This window comes from Neopelma chrysocephalum, unplaced genomic scaffold, assembly GCF_003984885.1.
Source record: "Neopelma chrysocephalum unplaced genomic scaffold, ASM398488v2 Primary Assembly neopelma1_147, whole genome shotgun sequence".
NCBI lineage: Eukaryota > Metazoa > Chordata > Aves > Passeriformes > Pipridae > Neopelma > Neopelma chrysocephalum.
Window position 1 is genome coordinate 3141731 of NW_020897809.1, and position 18361 is coordinate 3160091.

The 18361-nt window shown below is 61.9% G+C and overlaps 4 protein-coding genes across 9 annotated transcripts; 2 read left to right on the forward strand and 2 right to left on the reverse strand.

The window, feature by feature from the left end:
• Positions 1-173: 173 nt before the first annotated feature.
• On the forward strand, positions 174-1759 carry LOC113976053 (protein ABHD14B-like). The gene is made up of 4 exons (XM_027700812.1): positions 174-271; positions 473-682; positions 852-1093; positions 1414-1759. Exons 2-4 carry the CDS (start codon positions 475-477, stop codon positions 1594-1596), a joined length of 633 nt encoding a protein of 210 aa, XP_027556613.1. The 5' UTR covers positions 174-271; positions 473-474; the 3' UTR covers positions 1597-1759.
• Positions 1760-1873: 114 nt separating this feature from the next.
• On the forward strand, positions 1874-9131 carry PCBP4 (poly(rC) binding protein 4). Of its 2 annotated transcripts, none has more exons than XM_027700809.1 (13): positions 1874-2021; positions 4575-4690; positions 4980-5003; positions 5081-5113; positions 5369-5485; positions 5571-5699; positions 5942-6070; positions 6323-6397; positions 6553-6597; positions 6779-6854; positions 7254-7306; positions 7729-7898; positions 8214-9131. In XM_027700809.1, exons 2-13 carry the CDS (start codon positions 4595-4597, stop codon positions 8527-8529), a joined length of 1263 nt encoding a protein of 420 aa, XP_027556610.1. In that variant the 5' UTR covers positions 1874-2021; positions 4575-4594; the 3' UTR covers positions 8530-9131. The 2 variants fall into 2 exon arrangements, with proteins under 2 accessions (XP_027556610.1, XP_027556609.1); XM_027700808.1 differs by lacking the exon at positions 1874-2021 and adding an exon at positions 2345-3085.
• On the reverse strand, positions 9131-12277 carry LOC113976052 (probable G-protein coupled receptor). Its single transcript, XM_027700811.1, has 2 exons — positions 12054-12277; positions 9131-11715 (listed from the first exon to the last, which is right to left on the reverse strand). The coding sequence occupies exon 2, from the start codon at positions 11603-11605 to the stop codon at positions 10370-10372; it is 1236 nt and encodes a 411-aa protein (XP_027556612.1). The 5' UTR covers positions 11606-11715; positions 12054-12277; the 3' UTR covers positions 9131-10369.
• Positions 12278-12370: 93 nt separating this feature from the next.
• Positions 12371-17859, reverse strand: PARP3 (poly(ADP-ribose) polymerase family member 3). 5 transcript variants are annotated; one of them, XM_027700961.1, is made up of 11 exons: positions 17410-17514; positions 16559-16791; positions 16249-16374; positions 15641-15832; positions 15144-15351; positions 14677-14903; positions 14367-14519; positions 14138-14215; positions 13719-13896; positions 13343-13489; positions 12377-13227 (listed from the first exon to the last, which is right to left on the reverse strand). In XM_027700961.1, exons 2-11 carry the CDS (start codon positions 16739-16741, stop codon positions 13058-13060), a joined length of 1662 nt encoding a protein of 553 aa, XP_027556762.1. In that variant the 5' UTR covers positions 16742-16791; positions 17410-17514; the 3' UTR covers positions 12377-13057. The 5 variants fall into 5 exon arrangements, with proteins under 5 accessions (XP_027556760.1, XP_027556761.1, XP_027556762.1 ...); XM_027700964.1 differs by having other exon boundaries at positions 12378-13227; positions 15144-15279; XM_027700959.1 differs by lacking the exon at positions 16559-16791 and having other exon boundaries at positions 12371-13227; positions 17410-17859.
• Between the last annotated feature and the right edge of the window lie 502 nt (positions 17860-18361).

An 18361-nucleotide genomic window follows, 5' to 3' on the forward strand; every position in this document is an offset into this window, starting at 1 on the left:
GGCTCGGGTTGAGCTCGGCAAAGCTCGGGTTGGGCTCGGCCTGGCTCGGTAGAGCTCGGCAAAGCTCGGCTCGTCTCCGCTCGGCCCGGCCCGGCCCGGCGGGGCCGCAGCCGTTCCCGGGGCCGCCCCGGACCTTGCGCTCCATGAGGCGGTGCCGCCGCTCGCCTCCTCCCCGCCCCGCCGGCCTTTGGCCCCGGGGCGCGGCTCCCCCGACCCGGTGGTGCGGCGGGAAGGAGGCGAGCGGCGGCCGGCCCCGGGCACGGAGCAGCAGGTAAGGGCCGGACGGGGAAACTGAGGCAGGGGCGGCTCCGTGAGCCCGCCTGGCACATCAGTGGCCCCGCCAGTGTCCCCGCAGTGAGGGTGATGCCGGTGTGACCCCCCCCGTGGCCACCCGTGCCTCGACGGCGGCACAAGGCACGTCACCCCTCCCGTTCCCACCACTCGCCCGCACTAACAACCCCCCAACCCCCAGGCATGGCCACCCCACGGCTCACTGAGAGCACCGTCACCGTGCAAGGACAGACCCTGTTCTACCGCCAGGCTGAGCCCTCCCAGGCGGCGCCGAGGCTGACGGTGCTGCTGCTGCACGGCATCCGCTTCTCCTCCGACACCTGGCTGCAGGTGGGGACGCTGGCCACACTGGCCGAAAACGGCTACCGAGCCGTGGCCATCGACCTGCCAGGTAAGGTGTGATGGTGACCACAGCCCTGGAGCCAGGTGGGGCCGATGCACCCACTGGGTTTGTGGTGCCGGGATGGCAACCCCGGCATCCAGCTGTGCTGTGCCAGCTTCTCCTGCTCACTGAGGCAGCAGGGAGCCTGACAGGGCCTCTTGTGTCTCCCATGGCTCAGGGCTAGGGCGCTCCAAGGATGCCGTGGCCCCAGCACCCGTGGGCCAGCCAGCGCCAGCAGGATTCCTGAAGGCGGTTTCGGAGGCTCTGTGCCTCGGTCCAGCTGTGGTGATCAGCCCATCGTTCAGCGGCATGTACTCCCTGCCCTTCCTCCTAGAGCACAGCCACCTGGTCAAGGCATATGTACCCGTGGCACCCATCTGCACTGACAAATTCACGGCGGAGCAGTATGCCCGGATCAAAGTACGGCCTGGAGGGGCACTGGGGAAGGTCAGGGAACTGGGAGGGGATGGTGATAAGGGGACCTTGGCACTGGGGTTGAGCAGGGAAAGACTAAACAGGCCAGAAATTCTGTTGCCACTGGAAAAGGAGAACATCATGATGAAGGAATGTGATGTGGGATAGCAGAAGGGAAAGAGACCCAGCAGTGTGAGCCTCTTGTCCTGGTGAGTGGGATAGAAGGGCAAGTGTATCCCCTCTAGGGTGTTCCTGGCCAGGAGGAACAAGTGCCTGGGTGCCTGGATCCCACTCACAGGCTGCCCCTCTGCATTCCCCCTCTGCAGACCCCCACGCTGATCGTGTATGGAGACCAGGACGTGGAGCTGGGGGAGACCAGCCTGAACAACCTGCGGCACCTCCCTGAGCACCAGGTGCTGATGCTGCAGGGTGCTGGACACCCCTGCTACCTGGACAAGCCCAATGAGTGGCACCGTGGGCTCCTGGCCTTCCTGCAGCAGCTGGTGTGAGCAGGATGGGACCATGAGGCAGGAGGATGTGACCAGCCCACCCATCCCTCTGCCTACACGTGCACCCTTGTGGCAGCTCAGCCGCTTTCCTGGCACCCACACTACACTGGCCCACACCACCACCCACCTCCCTTGGGACCAAATAAAACCCCAAGCTCCGCCACTGCTTTCCTGCCATCTTCATCCTGCTTCTTTCCACCCTTCCCACCTCCTTCCCCAATCCCCACCTCTATGGCTGCTGTCCTGTGCAAGTTTGGGGGGTGATAGCAGGGAAGGTGCAGCCACTGAGGGATGGTACAGTTGGGGATCATTGCCCTGTGGATTGGCAAGTGCCAGCCTCACTGGAGCCCACCCACCACTTCTGGCAGGACCCCCATGAGCCTCAGAGGGTGCCCAGGGAGCCCTGGGGCTGTGTTCAGGGACAGGTAGGTCCCCCAAGGTAGTGGCAGCCGTGTCCCCAGCCTGCTTGCCTCCTCTTCCTCCTCCCACCCCTCCTAGCATGCACCCAAGTCCAGGGTAATCCACAGGGGCTTAAAAGGGAACTGCCAGCCCAGCGCCCCAGGGAGGTGGGGGCAGATTTACCCAAGGAGTGGCCACCATGAACAGATGAGGGGGCGGGTGGGGAGGCCTGACAGATAGGGGGACAAGACCCCTGCCTGCCACCTGCCTCCTTCCTCTTTAGTGCTGCTGCACTGGGCACTCAGGGGCACAGATGGAGCCAGCAGCAGGGTGCCCCCCCAGTGCCCCCCCTTCCACAAGCCTGCCTGGGCTTTAGCTGCTTACGCCAGGGCCCAGGAGGATTTAGTGGGGGAGGTAACGGAGGGGGGGCACTTTTATGTGGGTGCAGGATGCTTGTGTGGGGGCCACAAGGCAGTGCCAAGGATGCAGGAGCTGGTGCCTGCCCTGGTGATATGGCAGGACCCCTGTCTGGAGCATCCCTGACCCTGCACCTGGTTCAGGTCCCCTGTTACAGCCCTGCCCTCCCCCCCCCATACAGGAGTGCCTCCTGCCCCACAGCCCTCCAGGCACTCCCTACCAGCAGCAGCCCGGAGTGCCAATGGGCCCTGGGGTGCCAGCTGCCCCATCCCTGCCCGCTCCGGTGTCCTTGAGCCCTTGAGCCCTGCCAGCTGATCAGCTTCCAGGAAAAAAACCACGCAATTACAAAGAGGGGTGATGTGTGAGCCAAGGGAGGGGGGACCGAGGGGGGGGCCAGGAATGTCCCCAGCGGTGGCAGATGGCCTTACCCAGGGTGCATTGTTCCTTTTAGTGTCTCTTATCCGCTGTAATAGGATCCCGGAGGGAGGGATGTGGGAGAGGGGAAGAGCGAGGGGGGCCCCGGCGTGGACCGGGGTGGGGGCCGGGGCTGCCAGCCTGGCCCTGGCCTGTCAAGCGGCTCATTGTTCCTGCCCCGGGTGTCACTGGGCGCCGCCGGGGACAATGTGGCACTGAGCGGGGCGGCCGGCGGCGGAGGGACGAGGCGCACAGAAAGGTACCCACCAGGCCCCGCTCCCGCGGGGACCGGGGGGCTTGGGGCGGCCGGGAGGGTGAGCGGAGACAGCGACGCCCTGGGACGGGGTGGGGGCTTCCTCCTGTCCCCCGACACCTCCCTTTGCCACCCAGAGGTGCCCCGAAGGACGGGCGGTGCCCAGCTTCGTGTCTGTCCCAATGCCAGCCATGGCAGGTGGCCTCTGCCCATCACCGGGGCCTTTGGTGTCCCTGCCAGCCTTGCTCACCTGGAGGAGAGCACCCCCTGCCCGCAGACCCCCCGACATAGCCTGTGGCAGTCGGGGAACACACCGTGGCCCTGCTGCCTCCCCCTTGTCCCACTGCCAGCCTCGTCATTCCCTGCTCCGCAGGGTCTTTTGTCCCCGGCGGGTCCTCGCTGCCTTTCATCCCCGGGGGGACGGGGGACCCCGGCGGGCTGCGCGTCCCTGCCGGCACCGCACACAGCTCCGGATGCTGCGGGCAGGGAGTTATAGAAGGGCACATCCCATCCCCTCCACTCTACTTCAGGCTCCCCTCCATCAGGAACAGGAATATTCCCCTTCCTCAGTCTTTTCCCCTTTCTCCAGCCCACAGGAGCAGGCGGGTGAAGATGGGGCGTTAAACCACCCCGGAGATGCGAGCCACAAGCACTTACGGGGTGCACAGGGGACCAACCTGCCCCCTCCCTGCCCCCCGTTACCCTGATGCAGGAGATGTTCCATAGCGGTGACGAGTCCTGCCAGCACCTAAAATAGCTGCCCCCCCCACCCGCCATGCCCGAAGACGCGGCCCCAGCCCCAACACGGGTGCTTTGTTTCAAAGCCGCTTGGCATCGCCCGGCTTGCCGGGAGCCAGCGGTGCCGCAACCGCCCACCCGGCCCTGGACACACGGCGATTGTCCTCCTCCCAGGGGCCCTCCCCGCCCCCGGCCCCCAGGCACAGGGTCTGGGAGGGCCCTGGGGTGCTCTGGGGGAAAACAGGGTGCAGCAACATCAGGCATCACGCCATGGCTCATATCGGACTGGCAATCTCCATCAAGGAGCTTTGCCTCGGTTTCCCCGGGGACTTTGCGCATGGGCAGAAGGAAGGGAGGAGGAGGAAGGGGGAGGCTCACACAGCCTGCAAGACCACCCAGGTCACCTCTGCTCCCCTCACCCCAGCAAATGTCTGCAAACTGAACCTCATCTCGCAGCCACGTTCCCCACACCTTTTCCCTTCCCCTCAATCCGTCCAGTTCCAGGCCATGTGCAGGACAGGCTGAAGGCAGCTCTGGCAGACACATAGCAGTGGGCCTTTTGGGGAGTGTCAGGTAGGAGTGCAGGGCGCCCATGGGGTACCATGGGGCCGTGCAAACCTCCTCTGCCAGGGGAGGGCACAGTGTTGCCCCTGCCTCAGTTTCCCCATTTCCCAGCCATAGGATTTTCAAGCTGCAGATTTGGGAGCAGGGGGTTAGTTAGTGCCTGCCCCCTTTCTGAAGGCTGCCGTGTCCGCAGGCTCAGCTCGCCCCCCCGCCATGGCATCGCCGGATGGAGTCAGCGGCGTGGGCGGCAGCCCTGAGGAGACAGAGCTCAGCATCACCCTGACCCTCCGCATGCTCATGCACGGCAAGGTAATGGCAGGGGCTCAGCACTTCCAAGGGGTCAGCAATGCCTGGGCTGAAGGGCCATGCTGGAGCTCCAATCCCCCCTGGGAACAGCATTCCTAGAAGGATTTCTTTGCCCATCCTAAGCCAGGGAGGGGTTCTCCTGCCCCAGTGTCACCAGTTAAGCCACTCAGTGTCCCAGTGGCCCCAGGGCAGGGCCTGCCCACTGCAGGTGTGCCAAGCTGTGGGCAGAGGAGGGGTTCGGCAGGCAGGGAGCTGCCTGCTGATGGGGCCACTCTTGTCTTTGGCTTTGCAGGAGATCGGCAGCATCATTGGCAAGGTAAGATTTGGGGTCCAGGGCACCGGCAGCCCTGGGCTCCCCTGGACCTGACACCTGCCCTGTTCCTCTCCCTGCAGAAAGGAGAGACTGTTAAGAGGATACGAGAGCAGGTAAGGGCATGCGGGGGACTGCCAGGTCCTGATGCCTGTGTTGCCTGTGCCTGATGGCTCCCATATGCCTGGGCCCCAAAACCCAAGAGGATCCAGGGAAAACACAGTGGTACTGGAGGGAAGGCTGCCTGGGGCAGGTGGGAGGGGGAAAGCTCAGTTCTGAAGGCATCAATCTTGCCCGATAACCTCTCCCTGGGAGAAGTCATGGAGCACAGGGTCTGTGACATCCCTAACGGGGTGTGACACTGTCCCCAGAGCAGCGCACGCATCACCATCTCAGAGGGGTCCTGCCCCGAGCGCATCACCACCATCACCGGCTCCACTGACGCTGTCTTCCGAGCCGTCTCCATGATCGCCTTCAAGCTGGAGGAGGTAGGCAGCCCTCCCACACCCTGCTGGGTGCCCCCACACCTGCGGGATCCTGGGGGTCTGATGCTGAATCCCCCTTCCCTCACAGGACCTGGGAGTAGGGAGCGATGGGGTGGCAGCAGGCAGAGCACCAGTGACCTTGCGCCTTGTCATCCCAGCCAGCCAGTGCGGCTCCCTCATCGGCAAGGCGGGATCTAAGATCCGGGAGATCCGGGAGGTGAGGCTGAGGATGCCCTGGGTGCGAGATCCTTTTTTCCCCCAGGGAGCACAGAGTCCTCAGCGTGGGAGCTGCCACAGTCCTGCAGGGGCTGTGGGAAGTGATGCAGGTGATGCAGGGGCAGAGAGCATCACCCTGCAGATGGTCCCTGGGAGCTCAGGAGGGGGACAGGGGAGGTGTGAGGTGCCGAGCCCTTGCAGGGATGGCTGAGGGACACCAGCATCTCCCTTTGCTCCCCCCAGAGCACAGGGGCACAGGTGCAGGTGGCCGGCGACCTGCTGCCCAACTCCACGGAACGGGCCGTCACTGTCTCGGGAGTGCCAGACACCATCATCCAGTGCGTGAGGCAGATCTGCGCCGTCATCCTGGAGGTACCTCCCAAGCCCCATGCCCAGCCCAGGGGCATGTACTACCCACCTCCCCCTCCCCAAGGCTTCCTGTGCCCATCTGGACCCAAACACCATGGTCCCCCCGCATGGAAGCCTATAGGAGCACCCTGCCTCAGTGGTGCTGAGGGCTGTGCCCAGCTTGCTGGGGACACGTGGGGGCAGAGGGTCCATGGGGCTGTAGGGGTCATTTAGCCTCATCTCTCATCCTCTCCACCTCCTTCCTTCTGTCTCCAGTCACCTCCGAAGGGGGCCACCATACCCTACCACCCTGGCCTCTCCCTGGGCACCATCCTGCTCTCTGCCAACCAGGTAAGAGGGCACAGCCCCCCTGGGGCACAGAGCAGCTTCAGCCAGCAAGAGGCAACTCTGGTGGGCTCATGGTGGCCTCTCTGCCCTGGGGTTGGGGGGCTGAGACAGTGGTCCCCACCTGGCTCCCAACTGATACCCTATTTTCTGCCTCTCAGGGCTTCTCCATGCAGGGCCAGTACAGTGGGGTCTCTCCTGCAGAGGTGAGTCTGTCCCTGTGGCAACTTCTGTGGGCAGTGGGTCCATGCCTGCCAGGACAGGTGCTGCTGGGGATTCCTATCCTGGGAGGCGCTGGGTGCCAATGTTCAGGACCAGCAGGGGCACAGGGGACTCTCTGCCGTCACCACTAATGCCTCTTTCCTCCTCCTCCTGCTGCCCGGACAGGTGACAAAGCTGCAGCAGCTGTCAGGGCACACGCTCCCCTTCGCCCCCCTGGGCCATACACCCGCCATGATGCCAGGTGAGCTACCAGGGGACATCTCCCATGTCTGCCCCAAGGCTGGGGGTGTGGGGGTGCCCCTCCTGGCACACCCAGACACCTGACCCTGATGAGGAGGTCCCCAACCCCTGCAACCTCTCTAGTCCTGTCCCCCCTGGCGTGGCTACCCACTCCCCTCAGCAAAACCCTTTGCTGATTTCCTGGGCTCCCTGGACCCACCAGTACCCCCCAGCCCTGCAATGGGAGAGCACCAGCACCAAATTATGGCTGGTGCCTATGTCCTGTCCTCCCTACCTCTCCCCAGGGATCCTCCAGGTTTGTCCCAGGGCCACTAGCTGTCCTGGCACAGGTCTGAGGAGGGGGCATGGAGCTACTGGAGACCCACCTCCTCATTGCTAACATCCCTGTCTCTTTCTCCAGGCCTGGATGCCAGCTCCCAGAGCAGCTCCCAGGAGTTCCTGGTGCCCAACGACGTATGTATCGGTCTGGGGATGGCAAGAGGGACCAGAATCTGCCCCCACCCATGTGTCCCATCCTGCAGGCACTTTGCAGGGGCCAGGAACCACTGCCCCTCACAGAGGAGGCTCTGCCAGAACTCAGGAGCAGGAGGGGGCTGCTGGGGTAGAAGAAAAGGAAAACTGAGGCACATGAGGGGGCAAAAGGGCTTGGCCAATGCCAAGGAAGGGCCTTGGCATGTGGCAGCCCAGCAATGCCAGCAAGGGAGGCTTGAGTGAGACCAAAAAGCAGGGTCTGCCCTGCCCTGCCGTCCCACTGCATTCTGCAGTTTCCCCAACCCTCCCAGGCGTAGCAGGTGTCTGGGTGAGCCCCTGGGAGCTCCCTGCTTGGTGTGGCTGCTCCAGCTGCTCCCAGCTCACCCTGGTCCCTGCCCCTTCAGCTCATCGGCTGCATCATTGGCCGGCACGGCAGCAAGATCAGCGAGATCAGGCAGATGTCAGGTGCCCACATCAAAATCGGGAACCAGACCGAGGGCTCCAGCGAGCGGCACGTGACCATCACGGGGACCCCCGTCAGCATCACCCTGGCTCAGTACCTCATCACAGCCTGGTAGGTGCCAGCCTGGGGGGGAAACACATGCTGGATGCATGTGAGGGGTGGCACTTCCCCAGTACCCCAAGACAGATTTAGAGGGACACCCCCACCCCAGCATCCACAGGAGAGATGAGCTGGGTGGTGCTTTGAGGTCCTGAGATAGTAGGTGCAGGATCTGAGACCCACCAGCTTTGAGCCCCAGGTTTTAATCCTGCTCGGTGGGATACCTAGGATGTGCCATGGAGACCTGTGACAAGGGCTGGGGCGTTTGGGAAACCCATTCTGTCACCATGGTAGTCACCATCCCATCCTTCTCGCTTGCCTCCCCAGCTTAGAGACGGCTAAATCTACCTCCCAGGTGCCACCGGGCCCTGGCTCCATGGACCTCGGCATGGGTTTCTCCCAGCCCCTCGCCCCAGGCTCCGGCGCAGCGCTTCCCGCCGTCGCCCCGGCTCCTCCAGCCCTGTTGGGCACCCCCTATGCCATCTCCCTCTCCAACTTCATCGGCCTGAAGCCGGTGTCCTTCCTGGCACTGTCCCCGTCCTCTGTGGCGGGTCCCAATGGCGGCACCGCCACCTACACGACCAAGATCTCAGCGGCCAACGGCACCAAGAAAGCTGACCGGCAGAAGTTCTCGCCCTACTGAGCCCCGGTGGGCCAGGCCAGGGTGTCCAGGGTGCCACTTGGTACCAGAGACATCTCCCTGCCACCCACTCTGGCCCCCAGCCCCTGCCAGGTGCCCCAGGCCCAGGATGGACCTCCTTGCCCCCCACCCCAGGGAAGGGAAGAGTCTTCCTGGCAGCAATGCCCATTGGAAGAAGGGGCTGCTTCATTGCCTGCTGCCAGTCCCAGCAGCACTGTGCCCCCCTCCCTGATTTTCCTGCACAGAGACCACATGTCCTGGTATTGGGTGGGGGAACTGTTCCTGCCGGCCTAGGGTCCCTTCTCCCAGTGCCCTGTGCCAGCATGGGACCCCCTGCCTCCTGCTCCTCCCCCTGCCTACCCTGCCATCCTGCTGCTGCCCACACTCTTGTCTGGCACCCAAAAGTCAGGTCCCACTGGATGAGGGACTGCCTGGCCTCTGCAGGAGTCCCTCTTCCCTTGGCTCTGGTGGGGGGCCCTCCCCAGGCCACCCTGGGGCAATCGCCTCCCAGCAACCCCATCCAAGAGCCAGTCCCTGCTGGCTTGGAAATGCTGTATATATAAGTCTATATTTTTTCCTCCTTTGTAACTTATCAATGGTTTAATAAAAAGATAAAATTTATGAGAAAATAATAATAATAATATCCCCCACCCTGGGTGGAGACTTCTTCCACAGCAGGAGCAGCCCCAGCTCCTAGGGATGTGGGGCGGTGGCTGGAGGGGCATCCCTGTGTCTGGGGCGGGCCTTCAGCCTCATCTCTCTGGGGGGCTTCCTGGAGCCCCCTCCTTGCCATGGGGCAGTTTGAGAGGCCATGGGGCAGTTCTCCCTCAGGCCCCCAGTTATTACTGAGGTAAGGACATATCCAACCCACCATGCCAACACCATTCCTAGGACCTTTGTGGGTGGGCTGAGGTTGATGTACTCCTGCAGCATCCCCAAAAGGGTCCAGTCCCCTTTCTGGCACTGAGGACCCCATGGGAGGTCCTGCAGAAGCAATGAGACCGAAGGGGAACAGCAGCTTCTGATCCTCTCTGGCTGCTGCAGCCTGGGAGCACCCCACACAGCCACCTCCATCACCCCGTGTCACCATGTCCCCCTGCCTGGCCAGCAGCCCAGTTCAGCTGGCACGTGGCTGGGCTTCAGCTGGACAGCTGTGTCCATAAACAGCCTGGCACAGACCCTCAGGCAGCCAGTTCCCCCCCAGAGGGGCGGCCCCTGGCAGGCAGGGGGGACAGAGGGCACAACCAGGCATGGCCATGGGCACTGTGTGCTGCCATGCCAGCAGGACAAACAGTGACACGGCCAGAGTCAGCCCCATGGGTGTGTGCCCCTGATCAGTACCACAGGGAGCAGGAGCTCCTCCACACAGACGTTAGTTTTGGGTTTAACAGCCAAGGATGGAGGTTTCCATGTCTGCCATCCAGGCTCAGTGGGGTGCCTGGGGCCCTGCTGTTACTGGTGTTAGTGGTGTTAGCTGGGACATTGATCCCAGGTAGGGTGCAAGGACATCTGCCCTCCCTGTTGGCCACGAGGGGTTCCAGCAGGGTGATGGAGATAGAGGTGACCCCTGCCCCTGCTCAGGAGCCCCTTGGCATCCCACGTCCTGAGGAAAGCCCATCCATGCAACTGGGCTGTGCTGGTGGAGCCAGCCTGCAGAAGAGACCTGGGGTTTCACCAGATCTGCTGCCTTCCCCCAGCAGAGAAACCATCTTCCACCATGAGCTCAGAGAGAGGCAAAACCCAAACAAGGAGTCCTCCAAATCCAAGAGGCTGGGTCCAAGCAAGTCTGGTGGTTCCCTGGTAGGTTTCCTGCCCAGCACAGAGGGACAGAGCCTCCTGCTTCTCAGCTGCTCTGTTCAGGAACTTGACCTGGGAGGGGGAAGCCTGTTGTGGTCTGGTCCAGCCTGTTCCGGGGGCTGGGGCTGATGCAGCTGGTGTGGGTCTCCAGTGTGCAAGTTGCTCTCTGGAGGAACTGCAAAAAGTTTTCCTGGACAGAAGCCTCTGAGATGGAAAGACAGAGCTCCTGAGCCAGTGGCCGGTTGAGACAGCTGCGCCGGAGCCGGGCCAGCTCTTCACGGATCTGGCGGTTCAGCAGCCCATAGAAGAAGGGATTGATGGCGAAGGAGGAGTAGGCAATCCAGGTGACCACCATCTCCCCGTGCCCACCACCCAGAGTGCCAACAGTGACAGAGGAGTGCAAGTGGAAAGCAAAGAAGGGCAGCCAGCAGCACAAGAACTGTCCCACAATGAGGACCAAGGTGAGGATGGCCTTGTTACTTCCCAAAAGGCGATCTGGGATCAGCTTGGGCAGTGGCAGGATCCTGGCAATGATGATGGTGACTTGGCTGGTGATGGAGTCACATTGGTGTCTGGGTGCAACTGCCTGTGCCGGCACTGGCACTGGCGCCTGCTGTAGGGACGCAGTCCGGGCCACACGGTAGACACTGCTGTAGACAGCAAGGATGATGATGGTGGGCAGAAAAAAGCAGGTGATGCTGAAGAGGATCACAAAAACCTTCTTGTGGGCCCCAGGGCTCCAGTAGACTGTGCAGCGGCTGGCGCTGGTGGCCCCGTTGCCTTGAGGCCATGCCACCAGTGCCAAGATAGTGATGAGAGCAGACTTGACCCAAATGAAGATCACTCCAGCCACTGCCAACCTGATGGTCATCTTGACCTCATACCTCAGAGGATGGACGATGTAGTAGTACCTCTCCACACTGATGATGGCAATGGTGAGAATGGAGGCACTGATGAAACAGATATTCAGGAATATCAAGGCCTTGCACTCAGCAATGCTGTAGATCACCCTGTTGAAGCAGGAGGAGCTGGAGATGATCCCCAGGGGCATGAGGAAAATGGCAGAGAGGAGATCGACCACACAGAGGTGGCAGACGAAGATGAACTTCCTGAAAAGGGGGGTTTTGAGAATGACGACCAACACCACGGTGTTGGCCACCAGGGCAGTGAGGGTGAGCAGGATCATGCAGAAGAGGCCCACCACCTCCTGGGCAATGGAGTACTCGGGGACGGAGAGCAGCTCTAGGCTGTCCGTGGTGTTTGGCCCTGTTCGGCTCGCCATCCCCCTCAAGGGCTAAGCCAGCAGCTCCGGTGCCTGGGCAGCAAGGGTTCTTCTCCTGCATCCCATAGAGGGAAACCCCACCACAACCATGGCCTCTATCTTCTCCTTGCCTGTTGGGGATGGGAGTGGGGTGTGAAGCAGAAAAAACAAAATGAAGAAGAGCCACAGAGAAACATAAAGACAACCAGCACACTTCCAAGGTGCTGGAGGAAGGAGAGGTAGCCAGTGAGACCACATCACCCTGCCTGTCCCAAAGCTGGCACCCAGGCTGTCCCCAGCTGGCCAGAGACAGCACTGCTGGGACCTGCGGGCACCCATGCCAGGCTAACACCCTGTCCCCCTGCCCCAACAGCACCACCATGTCCCCAGGAGGGACAGCACAACCTGCCTGCCCCAATCCTCTTGCTCCAGCCACAGGGGACACTGGGGTGGGTGGGATTCAGCGCACCTTTGCTCCTGGAGAGGTGGGTGATGCTCCTCTCCTTGCCAGGGTCCCTCTTGCCGGTGTCGCTCCCGCGGCAGAACAGGGGCTGCGGGCCCTGTGTGAGGCCACGCTCCCCCTTCCCCGCTCCCGTCACCCGCTCGTCATCCTGTTTGCCTGCAGCCCGCCAGCTGCGGATGGCACCAGCTGTCACTCCCGGCGCTGCCTGCGCTGCCTGCACTCGTGGCAGTCCCACGGGGACAGCTGCTGGGTCCTAGCAGCCGGCAGGGGCTCAGGAAGGGGGGACTTGGGTCCCCAAGACTTGCCCCCCCCAGAATGGCCACCCGCTGCACCAAGCCTGGTCCTTCCACAAGAACAGCTCGGCCCCCAGGTCACCAGGGCTTGAGGATCAGAGCCACAGGCAGGTCTGCAGCAACTCCTCTCCACTGGCACATGGATGCTCATGGGGCATCAGGGTAACACAGCTGGGAGTTGCCCTTCTCTGGCACAAGTGAGCATGGAAAGGGGCTGGGCATGGCTGCCAGGCTGGGGCAGGGCAGCAGGCACAGCACCAAGAATGGCACTAGAGTCAGGGCAGGCACTCACCCTCAGGATGTTCCTCCATGCCCAGGCAGGGAAGTAGATCTTGCTCATCCTTTATAGCTCTGATGCCACAGTGATGGGCATGAGCTGTGTGCCTTGCTAAAGTGACAAGGGCAGCTGGCTCTCAAAGCCACTAGATTTTGTCTCTGAAGGCTGTTGCCCCTCCAGAGTCATCCACTGCCATCCCTTCAGGGACTCACCCCCGCTGTTCCCTACACCACATGCACCTTGCCGAGGGCAGGAAAGCGCAAGCACCGTTCAGTACAAGGCATGGTGCTTTTATTCACCTCAAAGCAAGCTCTGTCCCCACACCAGCCTGTTCCTTGCCAAGCCCCAGGTGGGGTGGCCAGAGTACAGATCACTGTCCTCTGGGCTGGTGGGCATCATCAGCTGGTGCTGGGCCAGGGCCACAGGATTCCCGGGCACCCTCAGAAGCGGAGCTGGACAAGGTAGCGGATCCGGCACTGGCTTTCCTGGTAGATGAGGTACTCGCTCTGCCTGAAGGAGGAGTTCTTGTAGGCAGGCATGGGGATGGGCTTGCCTTGGCACACCAGCACCTTCTTGCCATCCAGCAGCACCTCCTCATCCTGTGCAGGGTCTAGGCCAGAAGTCACCCCCATCAACACGTCAAGCCTGAAACCTTGCCTCCCTCCCCCCTGCCCTGTGCCCACTCCCGCCCCACAAATCCCACACTCCTCCTGCCCCAGGCTCACCTGGCTCTGTCTGGCCACAGGCCAGGACACTGTCATAGCCAGCAGGTGGCTGACACAGAGAGGGGTTATCACTGGTGATGCGGTAGGGCTTGCCCAGAGCCACCTCCGTCAGGAACATGATGCCAACTTTCTTGGATGTGCAGCCCACTGACATGGGAGAAAGGGATGGAGATGAGAGCACCACCCCTGGTGTTCCCATCTCGTTGTGCCCAGACCATGCTGGGACAGAAAGACCAGTTGCCATGCAGGGAAGGGGCTTGGCATGTCCACACGCCTGCCAGCCCACAGCTGCCTGGCAGGGGTCACGCAAAGGCAGCCAGGCTCACATAGACCCTGCAGGCATCCCAAACAGCCTTGCTCGTCCCAGGACCCTCACCGTAGCAGGCTGATTTGCTGTTCTCAGAGGCAAAGTAGATGCCCTTGCCCACACGCCCTCCTGAGTGTGGCATGATGCGCAGCCCGCTCTTCAGGATGGCCGCCACCACCGCCACGTTGGTGCCGTGCCAAAGCAGGCGCCGGTGCTCCAGGAGGTCGTGGGCTTTGAAGCGCTCATCCTGGAGAGACGTACAGCTAAGGGCTGTCCACGGAGGGAGACGTGGATGCCCAGGCATGGAGGGCTGCTACCCACTCCCCCAGCCCAATCCCAGAGCCCAGCTGGAGGGGCAGGAGAGCGGGCAACCCTGGCCAGCTGGGCTGAGGCCCCCGCTGGGTGAAGAAGCCCAGAGCCCTAACACAATCCTGGGGTGCAACCAGGGTTTCCACACTGTAAGATGGGGCAAATCATCTCCACCTCACCTCACCAGCTCGGGCCACCTGCCAGATGTTGAGGATGCGGAGGTTGTGCCCAGTCTGTGTCACGTAGTTTTGGATCAGCTGCCAGGGAGGGAGGTAGGAAAGCAATGTCACCACAGGCCACCATCCCAGCAATGCCCAGGGTGCCTTTGGGACAGTGGGGATGTTTTGGGGTGCCCACAGGCCTGGCACAGTTACTCCCCATTATGAGACACTGTGGCACAAGGACCACCTGATATTCCCGGGAAGATGAGTCCAGCAGGGAGAGCTGGCAGCAGAGCAGGGCATAATCCTGATCCAGCGGATGGGGGACTTCTTTCTCCTCCTCCTCCTCCTTCACTTTCTGTGCCTGCAGGCTCTGTGCCACCTCAATGTCGGCCAGCACCTGGCAGGGACAGACCAGAGACATCCTCACCACCAGTGCCAGGCACTGTGCCAGGGGGACCAGGGCAAGCCCAGCCTCCTGCCAGCAGCTCCCTGCCCCACATGCAGGAGCCCTCCTTGGGGAGGGATGCCAACCACCACGTGCCCTGGCAACTCACCAGCAGCATGTCCTTCTTGGCACGGAGCAGGTCAGGGGAGTTGATGGGGGGTGGCCGTGCCCGCCCAAAGTTGTGGGGGACGATGGTGTAAAAGCGGGAGGAGAGCTCCTCCAGGTGAGAGGCCTGGGGGGGCTGCTCCTGCAGCGCCGCCTCCAGCTCCTCCAGTGCCTCAAAGCCCCTTGCGATCTGCTGCTTGCTCAGCTTCCCCAGAGGCATCTTCTTCACGTCTGGAGGGTGTTGGGGAAGGCACAGGTGACCCCATCTACCCCACTTGCCTCACAAGAACCTCCAGCATCACCACAGGCACATGCAGGCACTCGGCACAGGGTATCCACAATCCCACCAGGTGCCAGGATGGTAGAGGGGATGCTCTAAAATACATCAGCACCTCTGCCCCACTCACCCCTCCACCTGCACACCCCAGCTGAAGCCCCCAGACCCAGCACATGCCATCCATCACCTCCTACCGATATTCATGGTCTGCATGGCGTCCCGGAACATGTCACTGCTGAAGATGAGGGACACCAGCTCCTGTGTGTCCTTGTCCAAGGTGCAGGGCAGCACCCGCTGCTTGCAGACTTTGTCCCCATCCACACTATCCACCTGCAGATCCCCAGCATCACCTGTGAGCCTGGGAGAGGCTGTGGGAGCTGCCTGATAGGGAGAGCCCAGCCCCTGGGCAGCAAAGCAATGGGCAGGTGCTGCCTCCGTTTTCCAAGACTGATTCCACCCAGAAGCCCACGGTTCTCATTTGGGATGCCCTCTCACTCCATTTCAACCCATTAGCCCCAATATCTGCCTGCAGGCTGTTTCAGCACGTATCCAGACCCTCCTCAGAACCCACCACATCCCGGTGACCCTCTTGGACATCCTGTAGGACACCTGTACTGGTGTCCAGTAGCCCAGGAGTGGGATATGAGGACTATCCCACTGTGGTGACACCCCAGCTGCCCGTTGTACTCACCCTGAGGGCAACCTCCACCTCCTGCCCAGCCCCTGGCTGCACCTCGATGAGTGTGTACTTCCCTGGCTGGGCAACGAAGTTTTCCTTTGAGGCCCAGCTGTTCTTGGTCTTCTCCCGAAACTTCTTCTCAAAGTCCTTCTTGGCAGCCTCCAGGGAGGTGCAGGGCATGAGCTTGGACTGGCCCACTTCCCCCTGACAGTGGATAGCAGTGCTCAGGACCTCTCCCACATCCCTGCCCCACCAGCCTCATGCTGGAGGGAGCAGGCAGGGTTCAGGGGGGGCTGCAATGGCAGGGCTGGTGGGCAGGGAGTAGGGACATGCTGAGCCACCAGCATGGGAAGAGACCCCAGGACTCCTTGTTGTAATGTCACATTCACATTCACTGCAGTGACAGGTGCCACGTGCCCCAGCCAGGCTCACCATGTCGTGTGGGGGAAAGTCCTTGAAGCCCCCCAAGCAAAGGGCTATAACAGGACACTTCGTTGCTTGCTTCGGGACCAGGAAAAAGGCATGGGGACCACCAGGTTCATCCTCAACCTTTGGGGGTCCAAAGGCAGGGTGGGGACAGCTGGGGGGTGTGTGGGCGGGCAGTGCCAGGGTGGACTCACCACACGGCCCCAGCGGCTCCAGACACTGTAGGCACCATCGTGCTCAAGCAGCTGGATGATGTAGAACTTGTTGTTGTTGGCACTGATGTTGGTCTGGTTCAGGGTGCAGTCGTAGTCCTCATAGACCTACAGCAAATGGCATGGCCCGGGCTGGCACCTGGCCAGCATTTGGGGATGGGGAGGGTGCAGTGATGTCCCAGCAGGGATACAGGGGGGTCTGCATGGAAAATTGGAGCTGCCTATGTGTCAGCAGGTGGCTGCCCATGTCCCCCTGTCCCAGCCCCTCTGGGTACCTCAGCCCCACTCTCACCTGGGCACCTGGTGCTGTGCTCAGGGGGCACAGCCCATCGATGGTGGCAGGGGGCTTCTCCTTGGGGGCAGTTTTGAGGGCTGCCAAGGTAGAGCTCCAGGTGTCATCCTCCTCTTTTCCTTTCGCTTTCTTTTTCCTGCCATCTGGCTGTGTTGAGGAGGACGCAGGGCGCTTGGAAGCCATGACTCAGCCTCCCCACAGGGGTAGCTCAGCCTTAATCCTCGGGCAAAGTCCTCTGGGGAGAGGCAGAGCAGGAGGTGAGAGATGCCAAGCCCTTCCGGGAAAGTCCAGCTTTCCCTCCTCCTCCAGCCCACAGCCAGGTTGGAGGAAGGGATGGGACCTCTGCCCACAAAATGTCTCAGCCTTATCCCTGTGTTTGGCATGGGGGACAGAGCCTCTCAGCACTTTTCAGCCCCCAAGGGACCCCAAAATAAAAACAGCCCAGTGACGCAGAGCTGAGGGGGATCGCGGGGAGAGCACAGCTGCTAGTTCAGCAAACTCGTGTCAGAAGAGCTGGAAGAGGATGAGGGTCTGCTGGAGAGGTAGGGGGAGCTGGGAAAGCCCTGCTGGCCCCAACCTCCCCTCGCCAGGGACCCCCAATCCACAGGAGTGTGTCCCCACAGCTCCCACAGCTTTTGCCCCCAGGGCCATGCAGGAGAGGAAACCATGCAATGCCAACCCCCCCAAACACGTGATGCCTTCCAGTCCCTCCCAAGCCCAGTGAAGTGCTTTGATTTGGGCATAGGTGGTCTCAGGCAGCCCCTGTGTCCTTCACCCTCCTGGTCCCAGCCGAGTAGGTAGTGGTGAGGGCAGCAAAGGGAGCAGAGGAGCAGTGCGCAGCCGTGTCCTACCTGCTCCTGCTGCCTGTGGTTGCCTGCCGAGGAGCCTCCGACAGCCTTCGGGCTGGTCGGGCAGCCTGCCCGGAGGAAAAACTTTTCCCCTAGGCAGCAGGCAGGGATGACAGCGGAAACAGCTGCCACGCCTCCGGGTAGCGCATGCACCCTGTGGCAGGCCTGCCTGCTGCCTGCACTGCCTGCACTGCTGCCTGCACTGCTGCCTGCACTGCTGCCTGCACTGCCAAACAGTCTCTGGACGAGGGGTGACCCTGACAGTGGCTGCCCTTCCACCCAGCCACCCCCCCTCGCCATGCTCTGAGACAAAGAAAACAGGCTTGAAAGAGTTAATGACACCAGCGTCATTTTGCGTGTTAAATATCTTTTCTTGGGTCCCCATCAAACAGGCAGGGCTGAGGGTCAGGCGGGGAGGGAAACCTGAACACATCCTGGGAGCTGAATTAGCTTGGGGGGGGGTTTCAAAATAGCTGCCTCCTCCTGCCTGCAGCCCCACTCTGAGGGGTGTGGGTGTGGGCAGGGTGGCTGTGCAGGCAGCGGGGATCGCTGTCATGGGCAGGAGGCAGAGCTGCGCCTCGTGCTGGGAACATGGAGAGGACAACCTTGCTGGGGCCAAAGCCTCGCTGGCTTTGTAACTCTTGGGCTTGGCCACATCAGCCCAAGCAGTGCAGGCGGAGGCACAGCCCCGTGTGCTCCCCTGGGTGATTTAGTTTCATGGTGTCCCCTCAAAGGGCTGCAGCCCGTGGCAGCTTTTTCATTATTGATGGGCTGGAGGAGTTGGGTTTGTTCTGTCTGGAGAAGAGAAGGCTCCAGGGAGACCTTAGAGCCCCTTCCAGTGCCTAAAGGGGCTTTCAGGAGACCTGGAGAGGGACTTTGGACAGGGGTGTGGAGCGACAGGACAAGGGGTAACAGCTTTTAAGTGACAGAGGGCAGGGTTAGATTGGACATAAGA